Source organism: Lacerta agilis, chromosome Z (genome assembly GCF_009819535.1).
Source record: "Lacerta agilis isolate rLacAgi1 chromosome Z, rLacAgi1.pri, whole genome shotgun sequence".
NCBI lineage: Eukaryota > Metazoa > Chordata > Lepidosauria > Squamata > Lacertidae > Lacerta > Lacerta agilis.
In genome coordinates, this window is record NC_046331.1 from 42,150,385 (window position 1) to 42,162,735 (window position 12,351).

Genomic DNA, 12,351 nt, shown 5'->3' on the forward strand with positions numbered 1-12,351 from the left:
TTAGCAAAAGCCAGAGTTTCACTTAGGTAACTGGATTTACTAAAACACGTCAGATTAGTGTGTTGAATGGTTTGCAACTGACTGATGTATCAGAGCTGATCCTGAATAAGGCCACAATCCTGACATCACTTACCTCGCTGAGTTTAATTAGGCATGGTTAGGAGTTGGCGGCTTAGGTAATTGTATAAAATATTGTTTCCTCTTAGGACCATGTGTATGCAGGGAGAGGTTTTTTTGTGTTTGTGTGTGTGCATTCTTTAAATAAAAGGAAAAAAAGCATTAAAAAGTGGCAATTCAAACGCTGTAAAATTGGCTTCCAAAGCTGAGTAGATTTACTGCTATGTGTTTATTGTTTAAGATACAGCATAGTATGTTTTAAGAGTGTATGAGCAATGCTGGATCAGGTCAAATGGCCATCTTGTCTAGCTTGGGTTCCCAAGTGGGCAACCAGGTGGCCATGGGAAGCTTGCAGGCAGGACTTAAGTGTTACAGCGCTCTCCCAAGTTATGATTCCAAAAAGTTGAGATCCAGAGACTCACTGCCTCTGACAGTGTTTTTATAGCATAGCCATTGTGGCTACGAGTTTGTTGCTAACTGTATTAAAATCATCTACTCTAGGGGCCACTAGTACATCTTGTAATAACAAATTCCATAGTTTAACTGTGCTCTTGTGTGGATGCCCTTAATCTTCCAGTGCTTAATTGAATGGCTCTGGGTTGTAGCATTTGTTGCTTTCTTCTATTTTGTTTTGAAATCATGTTAAGCTATAGGATTTTGCTCATTTTCCATTTCCATTTTAGAGCCAGGCTAGTAACTTTAAAATTGCTGTGCTAAAAAAACAAGTTACAGATTTCTGCGAGCAGTATTGCAGTGTCTTATCAGATCTGGCAAGGCCATGGCTGCAGACACCACTCTTTTACCTGCTATGGCTCTTGGTCCTTTAACAGTTGGGTAGCGGGCTGAAACACAATAAATGCAGCCTGAATACATAATAATAGGGGCAAAGTTGCACTGATTGAACTTTTCAGGAAGGAATCCCAGCCTTACGAATGAGTCATTGCATGTCTTCGTTCGCTGGAAAAGAAAGTCAGTTATTCAAGGTGTATACCAAGCCAGTGAAATTGTGTACATTTGCTTTTATTTGAAAACAGCTTCATTTATTTGAAAAGAGAATTAGCCTTGCTAACGCACTCTAGAAAACTGCTTTAAGCTGGGCACTGAATTCAAAGTGAAGTTGTGGACAGCTCTCCAGGCTTATGCAGAGAGCATAGGAAGCTGGTTTATACCAGGTCAGACTATCTGTCTGTCTATCTCAGTACAGTATTGTCTGCCATTGTTTCTCGTACTTGGGCCCTCAGCTGCTGTTGGACTACAACTCCCATCATCCCTAGCTAGCATGACCAGTGGTCAGGGATGATGGGAGTTGTAGTCCAGCAACAGCTGGGGACTCAAGCTTCAGAAACATTGCCTGACAGGCCACAGCTCTTTGTTTTCATAGAAGGGTTCCCCCCCCCCCATTGCCTGGTACTTGAGATCCTTTGACTGGAGATTCCCTGCAATCTTCTGCATGCAAAACATGTTCTCTGCTACTGAACTACTTTTGCTCCTTGAGAGAGAGGGTGTTGACTTTCCCCTTCGATAACTTTGCTTAGCACATCAAGGATGAAAGGGGGCAGACTTCTCAATCAGACTTCCTCCACAGCCCTTTTTATTATATTTATTTATTTATCCATTTTACTTGAGTGCTATCCCATGACATTATTTATTGTTGTTTTAATACAGAGCTTTCCAAACTGTGGTGGGATCTGGACACACACAAAAAACGCTGTGAAAATGCTTTTTTAAAAAAAACATAAAACATTTTAACAATATATATTGAATTTGCCATAAGTTCACCATCGCCATCTTGTGTCACATTTGTATAATGCACTTAAAACACAATTAAAAGATTATATTTGCAGCTGTTTAGCTGAGTCCTGTGTGTTCCAACACGTTAGTGTGCCGGCTGCAGTGTGTACATGTGTTTTGCGAATGCTCCCCGTGAATACTGTAGGATATTGGATGAAGGGCAGTAACAGAAATACAGCTAATGAATGAATAGCTTCCTCTGGGCATTTTAGAATACATTAGGGATAAAAGCAATTTAAATACAAAGAAATGAGACATGAAAACAAAAGCAATGTGGATATAACAAAACCAAAACACACCAAATGCCTGGAATTGAAAGCACAGATTTAAAAATGGTGGGGCCCAGATTGCATGTGTCTAGTTGAACAGCAAGCTCCCCACCTGTTGTTTGCACACAATTCTCCATGTGTTGTGTAGTTGCTGGGAGGGTTGGAGTAGTTCCTGAGAAACCTGGGTTCAAATTCTGCCTCCACTGCCGAGCTCACTCAGTGACCAGTCGCCATACCTCAACCTAATCTACCACTTGCGGGTGTTGTGAGGACAAAATGAGGCGGGCAAGATAAAAATGTAATTCAATTTTGTGGGTTTTCTTCAGAATACACCCCCTTCTTCTGCATGGCCTGGTGGGGGGTAATGACCGAGTTCAAAAGTTGTTCTGCCAACTTCTCAAACAACTGCCATTTCTCCCACCCACCACTGAAAAATATACAAGTTTGATGCATAAATATGGCAGCAGGTGATTCTAATGTTTATCTCGAGCCTGCTTTGGGGTTGAGGTGGCTTGGTGAAATTCCCTGCCGATTGCTCTGCTTTTTCTAACAGCAGAAAATATTTTCTCCATGTGGAAGAGCAGGGTAGGGTTTTTGCCTGCTGGTCCATTGGCACCATCTCTCCCTAACTCCATCCCGGTCACTAGATACTCGGGCGCAACCTCCCTCTTTCCTTGCCCTAAGCACCCGTCCTTGAATTCCATGGCAGTTGGTCCCCAGGCTAGGTGGTTGCTGCGGCAACACTTCTTGATGCTAAATGGGATTTTGAGGACTCTTTATCCCTGGGAGAGGATCCTCCCCTCTGCTCGCCCCCGTCCCCCAAATTCAAGATCTCTACATGGAGCAGAAACCAGCAGCCTCTCAGGCGCAGTCCCAGTGGTCAAAGCATATTCATGTAAGTCGTGTTGACCTTGAAGTTGGCATCTGAAAGCCCTGGAGAGGGGGAGATAATCTGCCTCCCCCCTACAAATGCAACCTATGCAAGTCCTGTTTTTTGTCTCTGTGTGTGTTTTGGTATGCGAGGGGGGAGTTGTTATTTAGATCCCACCTCTCTAGGCCCAAAGGCATAAGGTGAGTTACAGACTTTAAATAATAATACTTGTGTTTTCAAGTCTTCAAATTGCTATCTGTGCATTATCTAGTTGTGAGCTTTGCAATGACCCTTTAAGGCAGGTTTATATTATCATCTGTCTGGTTGCAGATAGCAAGACTAAGGTTATAATCCTAACACCCCTTTCTGTCCCAGTTTTTAACATTTTAAATATTGAGCTGTTTGGATTGGTAGGATGTCTGGGATGTCTGCCTTTCCTTTTCCTTTTTGGTATGTGGTTTATTTGTTTAAGGACATATGTAAGTGTTTTGCCGTGGTTTTGGGGGGTGGCATGAGTTGTAACCCCCGAGTATTCTCAGGTTTTTTTCTGTGGGATGTGTGGTGGTTTTTCTTTTTTCTTTCTTTTTGGTGCCCACAGCAGTGTACTATCCCAGTCTGCACCCAGGACTGTTGGGGCAAGTAAGCAAGGAGTGGCTGCCCCCCCCCCCATTTCTGAAAATATAAAATCAAGCAGTTACCCAGATCTGTCTCCAGGCTGGTGCCATACAGGTGATGTAAAGAACCATAGCTGTCAGCTTTTTCCTTTTTAAAAAAAGGGAAATTCCCTTATTCCCAATAGGATTCCTCACAAGAAAAGGGAAAAGTTGACAGCTATGTAAAGAACACAAGTAAGTCGAAATATAGTGGGGGTTTTTCTTTTAGCAAAGCTGGGGATGAGTTTCAGGTGGTTAAAAAAATACTAAATGGAAGCTAGCCCAGGTAACATGGCCTAGTGGTTAAGGGGAAACTACAGCTTTCCATGGATCTGCACATACTAACTCCTAGAGTTTTTACGTGATGCAAGTTTATTGTCAAATTCTTTCACGTGGCTTAAAAAACAGGTCAAAAAGACTTCCTGCCCATAAGCCAGATCAGTTGTTTTCAAGGTAAGAGCTCACTGTTGTAAATATGATCTTCCTCCCTTTCATTAGTTTAAAAAACAAAACAAAACAGAGACACCTGCTCTGGAGTCTTCTGTTTTCCTTCTTGAGAGCTTTTTGGCAGAATGCCTGTTTCTATGAAAATCGGACCCTTTTAACTCAGAGGAGGGAAGCCTTTGCGTGAGTGACCTGTGTGTTTTACAAATCTTTAAATATTCACCTTCCTGTTGGTTTTACTTGTTCCTATGATGCTTTTTCTTGCGCGGGTGTAGAATGAAGGTCAAGATTACAGTTCCAGCTCTCATTATTGCAAACTGTTGTGTTCAATGAAGCCTTTCTTGTTGGTTGGAACTGGGCTTAGAAAGATGTTTTTGCACCAGAATTTAGGGGGTGTAGAAAGCTGCCGAATGCCAGGTTATGGTACTTGCTCATAGGGGGCAGGTATGTATGCAAAATATTGTCTGCTCAGGGCTGTCTTAAGCATATGCAGCACTGGGGTGCAAAGATGTACCCGATGCACACACACACCCCGGGGGTTGCCCAGTCCCAGGTGCGCAGGAGGGTGGAGCCGGCCAGCCACCTCAGTGTCTCACTAGCTCGCTTGCCCCCAAACTCGCGGCGCAGAGCCGCCTGCAGCAGAAGAGCCCACCGTGGCGCTCCAGCAGACGGGCGGGCTCTTCCCCAGACTCAACTCTCGGGCCCCGGACTCTAAGCCTGTGGACCCTGAGAGCCCGGCGCTCGGGTGCCCCGCACCCCTAGCACCTATGGGTAAGACGGCCCTGTGTCTACTGCAGCCTTTTTGACCTGGCACCCTCCAGATCTTTCAGACTGATGCATGGTCAGGCCAGCATGGTCACTAATCAGGGGTGAGCCGGGTGAAGTAGAGCATTTCAGCAGTGGAAAATTATGCCTCTTTACTTGGAAAGAAGTACCATTGACTATAATAGGCATTACTTTTCAGAGAGTGTGTGTCGTCTTCATGGTTGCTTTAAAGAGGAGTTGCTTCAACACAAACTTCAACTCTTCCACAGAGATCAGTGGGAGGCATTTTTATGCTAGTGTATTCTAGAGGATTTTGGGTACGTTAAGATGTGGCAAATGTTGCACTAGTTTCCCCAGTTGTCCTGTTTTCTAATGATGTTACTTTTGTACTTAAGTACCTGGTGTGCTGTGGAATTTTGGCTTTTTGACAAATACACTGGCATGCTGTGCTAAATATCATTTTCACCAGTATTGTGGCACAGCAATGACCTTTCAACACATGTGTGCTCCTTTTCTCCTATGATTTCCTCGTGAAAACAGGAGGGAACTGTATGCCAGCATCCCACCCCAAATTTTTCAGTTTTCTCCTGGGATTTTCCATGTTAAAAGGGCTGCAAATACCGGTAGATTATTTCTGGAATCAGATTAGAGCTAAATGTGTGCTATATTCCATTAGTTTCCCTGAAGTGGCTTTTGTGGCATGTGAAGGCCCAGATACAATGCAGAAATGAACAACTAGGGAAATGTTGGGGAAATGGAACAAACTTTTGTGTGAATAACTCAGGCAATATAAATGCCCTAGTGATGAATTTATACTGGGCAATTCCACACACCACTCTGCTTTATTAGTTCTGTAATATTCCAATGTTACCTCAATTGTCAGGAGGAGTACACTTGCACTATAACAGAAAAACAGTAGCAAGGAAAACTCCTGGAACATGTGTGGCATGAAAAGTTGCAGAATTTCAGCTACGGAACATACATTGATAGGGAATAAAGCAGTATGCCCACCTGGAAACTTTTCCAGGTGCAAACGGTATTGAAAGGATCACTTATAACTGCCCCAGTACCAACACCACCACAAATAATCATGAACTAGCAATAAAAAGTGACGTCAGGAGGAACCCTTAAAAATGATTAATGCTGGTTGAATCGTGCCCTCTGCATTGACTGAAGTGGTCAAGTGTGCATGTGTGGGTTAGGGTGATCTCGTAGGTAAACTGGTCCCATGTTTTAAGGGGTTTATATACTAATAGCATCTCCTTGAACCTGGTAAATTCTTTATCTCTCCCGACTTCAGGATTTTAAGATAGCAGATATGGGCAGTTCTGCTTTAGGGTGTGTTGCCTATAAAGTATGAACAATGAAGCTAGTGTGTTTTTTTCTGGGAAACTGTTGTTTGCCTTGAAATGTGCCTAAATGTATTGTGAAACCTGTTGGGAAAGCTATTTAACTATTTGCACGGGGAACGGTTAGATCAACAGAAGTCAAAATGACCACCGCTTCAATCCTTCCAAATCCTCTTTCTTCAGAACAATTGGTTGTCCGGGTGAATGATGAGATTTCTCAAAAAATATCCCATTAGCTGCTTTTGACTTGAAGTACTGTAATTGTACTCAGTGGCACTGCAGTGTGTTTCAGTGAACTTTACGTATGCTATTTCTTGTAATGCATAAGATAACCTTGCAAACCAGGTTGGTAACACTGGCCTCTTGCTGATTTGAGATAGAGTTCAGGCCATAGACAGGATTTGAACTGGAATGACTTTGTCCATAGTAAGTCTGGTTATGAATGAGAGAGCCATTAAAGCAGCCTCTGCCAAGCTGGTGCCCTCCAGATGTTTTGAACTACAACTCGCATCAGCCTTAAGCAGAGGTTGGAGACTCCTGGCCATCCACTATGTTTGATTGAGACTCCTGCATTGGAGGGGGTTGGACTGGATGACCATGGGGAGCCCTTTCAGCTCTACAGCTTATGATTCGGTGGTACAATCATGGATGTGCCCAAAGAGGCCACACCCTGCGGCGTTGTGGAGTGACTCGAGTTATTGTGCCATCTCTAAGCCGGATACAGTGACATGTCCCAGTTATAAGCACTATATAGCATGTTCTGACAGCCCATATTTGGCTGAAGATAGATGTGTATTTGAGCCATACACACCATTGCATATTTGGTAGAATTGTTAACAAATCTGTAATTGTGGCTCAATCCACTTTCATTTGATGCTGCTCTCTTGGGGGCAAGGGCTGGGGGACATGTGGGGCTTTATCCCCTTAAGCTGATCTCTCCCTACCCTCTGGTTCCCCAAATTTTTTTCAACCTTGTAAACACCTGGGTTTGGATTACTTTGTGGAAAGGGTCAGTCCCTGGTCTGTCCTCCACTCCAAATAAAAGCTTTGGGAGGCTGAACTTTGAAAAAAATAAAAAATCCATATATACTGGCCTTTGGAGTACAAAACAGGGGAGTGTAGTGCCCACAAGATTTGACTTGCATCTCATAGCTTTGGGGATCAGCTCTGTATGTTCCAGAGTCACTCTGTGTCCTTCCAATTTGGTTTGTCATTCAGGGCTAAACTAGATCTGTTAAAAATTGAGCTCGTTCTTCCACCCCATTCAGTATAATGGAGAATCTAAAAAATAAAAATAAAAGCCTGCTATAACTTCTTCTTCTTCTTCTTCTTCTTCTTCTTCTTCTTCTTCTTCCTCTTCCTCTTCCTCTTCTCTTTTCTCCACAGAAGTTGTTGAAATACATAGACCTAACAGCTCAGCCAGAATGGATTAAGCTTGATACATCCAGGGGTGTGTGTGTGTGTGTGTGTGTGTGTGTGTGCGTGCGTGTGCGCGCGCAGGACATTTTTAAAGTTTGATTTTAAAAACAAAGCAAAGGGAAAACATGTAACCTTTCCGCTTTCTGCCAGGACTGGATGCAGTTCTCCCATTGTGAGAGGATGAAGCCTGCCAGATTTTGGAATTACCGTATTTTCCCGTGTATAAGACTAGGTGTTTTTCCTAAAAAAAACAATGTCAAAAATTGGGGGGCATGTTATACACGGATACATCTCCTCCCCATTTTCTTAAATCGGAGCCCCTCCCAAAAAAATAGGGGGCATCTTATACATGGGGGCGTCTTATAGATGGAAGAATACATTATCTTCTGTGGTTCTGCTGCAAGGACAGGCTTTCCCCCCAGTTTCGTTGTGGGCAGCAATCACAGGTCCACTTGGGGTGATAAGAGAGCATGGATCCTCAGGAAAGATGGGCAAAGAGCCTATTACCCCAAGGGTAGATATTTGGGGGCAGGCTTCTCCAGACCCCCCCCCCCCCCACACACACACCATCCCTGGATTTTTAGGAATCACAGCCTGTTTTCTCTCTGTGTGTGTGAGAGAGAGATCTCTTCTTTGAACATGAAAAAAGATCATGTATCCCTAAGGAATACAGCGGTGGAGGGGAAAGCATTGCCCTGATTCACCGTGCAATTCAGAGGCTGTGCACACCCCAAGCACGCACATCTGCATGCAACATACAATTTGGCATTTATTCAGCTCCTGGCAAAGCTTTGTTCATGGGCTCGACAAGCACATTCCACATTGAATTGAAGACCAGGGTTGCAGTTCTTCTTTGCTATTCAGTGCTCCCCCTGAAGATGTTTTTAATGGTAAATGTACTGCCAGGCTTATGGCTGCGTGGAAGCCAGGGAATAGTTGGGTTTGGAAGGATTTTCTATTTTATTTTCATCTTCCCTTGCGTGCACTCCCAAAAGAGAGTTTGGGAGGAAGGAAACAGAAATGTGAATTTGCTCTAGAAGACTCATGATCCTGGATCATTTTTTATGTCAAGGTCTTTGTGCAGAAACTCTCCGATCCGACCCTGGATGCTCCTGGGAATTTCCAGGACAAAGATCCGGTCAATGATAGATATGTACCTCCAGTTGCATTAATGCTATTTTTAAACTGTCGTCCTCCCCTGCAATAGGAGGAAAATCCTCTCCTTGCTACTTGGTTATGAGCAAGGTTTTTCCACACTGGAAGGAACGAAAAAGGTTGGATGTGTGACTATTGGAGCTCGGCATATAAAATGCTCTGGAGTATTATCCAATCTCACATCAGTTGATTGTGTTGTACGTTTTTTTGTTTTTTGTTTTTTTTGTTTTGTTTTTTGCCGTGACTTACTTTTCTAAAAGTTCTTGCATGGTCTTCTAAATCCTCCTTTGTTTTCCCATTGTTGGAGAAGGTAGATTGGATGGAATGGACTGTGAATTGGATCTGGTATGTTCTTACCGGGTTTGTCTTTTCTTTTTCATTTTAGGTGGAATAATTTATTTTATTTTATTCTTAACTCAGTACCCTTGTTTTTCTGGGTCATGTGACCAGCATGACTAAGCCGCTTTCTGGCGAATCAGAGCAGTGCACGGAAACGCCGTTTACCTTCCCGCCAGAGCGGTACCTATTTATCAAATATGCCTGTTGCAGAAGATTGTGGGAGGCAGAGGTTCCGTCTTGCGCCTAAGATTGAGGGGGCGTGGTGTGTGTTGCGTTGTGTGGTGTGGTGTCATGTGTGTGATGTGCACCATACATCATATGCTTGGCGACATCCCATCGTCAGGAGGTGCCCAAGCATGGAGCCCAGCATGGCACTGCTTCTTCTCTTGCGCTCACGAGGAGCCAGTCGCTTGGCACCAGACTCTTCTTTGCCATCCGATACTGAGGGGGCCGAAGACTCCTCCGCCCTTGGGACTTGGTGCGCCTGGTGGGATGTGTTTCGGGGCCTTGCTCTCTTTAGCCTGAGTTCTGTGGGATGCACCTAGAGCAGCTGCATTCTGCTGCGGGAAATTATCTGCCCATAAAGGGGTACATTTGTTTCTTGTGGTCTTCTCATTGGAGAACCTCGAATAAGGTTGGAAGAACTCCAGGACTCCCTGGAGCATGCTGGAAATCCTCATTTGCAGAAGATTCTCCCTTAGGAGTCAACTTGTTTTCCTGTTGGAAGACCTGCATTGTGTTGTTCCTCCATTTCTTGGTGCCTTCAGAAGGAAGGGACCATTCAGTGGTCTAACGTGGAACTCCCAGGAATGTTTGTTTGGCTCCCATGTTAAGATTTGGATAGCATCGAAACGCTGGCTTTCAGTTTTACCCCAAAGCTCTCCAAGTTACTAATTGCTGCTTTGCTTCCACTGTTGCTCTTAACAGTTTTGTTGTTGTTGCTGCCGCATCGCTGTACACAAATGTGGTTTTTTATTATTTTTATTATGTGCTAATTACTTGTTTCATACTGTTATCTGCCTTTTGGCAGGATATAATGTTTTAAATGAATGAAACAGGTAGCTGGGATATAACTTTAGGAAAACAGCAGCATATATAAATTGTGTAGGCCTACCGCCAGCTCTGAATAGAGTTGTTTTGTACGTTTGGAATGGTAATTTCTTTTTGTGGGACACACGTTCTCTGCACATTCATGGAATTTCCCAAGAGATTTCCTCACTGACAAACATTAGGAATGGCTCCCCAAATGCACAAATGAATTGTGTGCATGGAGGTGCCCCTGGCATCCAGTGAATGCCACAAGCCCTTGGGAACATGGAAGCTCCATGTTGTTAATGAGCCCATAGGGTATTGACCCGGGGCACAGAGGGTGCAGAATTCCACAGACATGGAAGCCTGCTTTGCAGTACGTTTTTGGGCCTGTGACTTAATCCTCTTCCTCTTCTATTTGCAGCTTGTCGGGGAAGAGAAACGTGTTGGGACACGAACTGTCCTTGTTGGCCACCATCCGCTTCCCACGCCAGAGGCTTACATTCCGCAGAAGTTCTGCTCTAACCAAATAGTCTCTTCCAAGGTACGTTTGCCGCATGAATGCTGTTGCGGGAATGGCATGCGAGCTCTTGACAATTCATGTGAACACCGTAATAACCATGCTTTAATTGCTACACTGGCCCACCAGACCTGTTTTTATCTTCACAACAACCCTGCGGAGTATTTTAGGCAGAAGGGACGTGGCCGGCGGAAGGTCACCCAGCGGGCATCATGTAAGAGTGGAGCAGGTTCTCCTGGTCCTTCATAGTTTAGAGCAGTGTTTTTCAACCACTGTTCCGTGGCACACTAGTGTGCCGCGAGATGTTGCCTGGTGTGCCGTGGGAAAAATTGAAAAATTACTTTATATATAGTCAATATAGGCACAGAGTTAAATTTTTTAACATTTTCTAATGGTGGTGTGCCTCGTGATTTTTTTTTATGAAACAAGTGTGCCTTTGCCCAAAAAAGGTTGAAAAACACTGGTTTAGAGACTGTTCATAACCTGCAGTACTTGGATCCTGTTCAGGTTACAGTTCTACTCCAGAGAGTGCCATCAGCAAAAGCAATTTTGTGTTCTGTTACTTTCCCCCCCAGACTTGTTTTGAACTTGGGAATCACTCTGACCATCATTAACCTTATGACTTAGAATCATAGAATCATAGAGTTGGAAGAGACCACAAGGGCCATCCAGTCCAACCCCCTGCCAAGCAGGAAACACCATCAAAGCATTCCTGACAGATGGCTGTCAAGCCTCCGCTTAAAGACCTCCAAAGAAGGAGACTCCACCACACTCCTTGGTAGCAAATTCCACTGTCGAACAGCTCTTACTGTCAGGAAGTTCTTCCTAATGTTTAGGTGGAATCTTCTTTCTTGTAGTTTGAATCCATTGCTCTGTGTCCGCTTCTCTGGAGCAGCAGAAAACAACCTTTCACCCTCCTCTATATGACATCCTTTTATATATTTGAACATGGCTATCATATCACCCCTTAACCTTCTCTTCTCCAGGCTAAACATACCCAGCTCCCTAAGCCATTCCACATAAGACTTGAGTTTTGAGGATCACTCACAAGATGTGCCTGGTTTTTGTTTGTTTTTGTTGGGGGGGGGTGTCTTTTGTTTAAAGCTTACACTTTGTTAGTGATCCAACTCATCCAGGAGTTCCTCTAGGCATAACAAGAAATCTCTTGCAAAAAAGCGGTCTGTGAGACCCTTTATCAGTCTGGAGCACTTATTCTGCTGCTATTTTGCAACTCTGTTGGTTTTAGCTAAGAATAAAACCTATGCATGAAGGAACTCTTTCCCAATCCCGTAAGGTGTTCCAGTTTTAGAACTGCAAGAAACACAAAAGACCCGTAGTTCCTCTTTTGTAGCTTTCTTCCATCTGGCACAAGTAACCCAGCTAAGGGCTTTATTACATTTATGAGTGGGAACTGCAATAAAATGTCACAGAGGGTATTGTCCAGTGTTCCAGCTAACCAACCGTATCTTCTTCCAAGACTTCCCATCCGGTTATTATTGTTATTTGTTAAATTCGTACCCAAAGATCCCAGGGTGGTTTGCAAGGGAAAAATACAAAATGAGAATTCAAAATACATAATGGAACAACAACAACAACAACAACCCCAATAACCCTGCTCCCATAAACATGT

The 12,351-nt window shown here is 43.8% G+C and overlaps 1 protein-coding gene across 7 annotated transcripts in view; it reads left to right on the forward strand.

Annotated features, from left to right (window-relative positions):
- The window catches only part of ATP11C (ATPase phospholipid transporting 11C), a 121,987-nt gene that overhangs the window by 25,187 nt on the left and 84,449 nt on the right, over positions 1-12,351 (forward strand). For all 7 annotated transcript variants that reach the window (XM_033138182.1, XM_033138181.1, XM_033138180.1 and 4 more), the window contains exon 2: positions 10,626-10,745. In XM_033138182.1, coding sequence (XP_032994073.1) covers positions 10,626-10,745 — 120 coding nt within the window. The remainder of the gene's footprint in view (positions 1-10,625; positions 10,746-12,351) is intronic.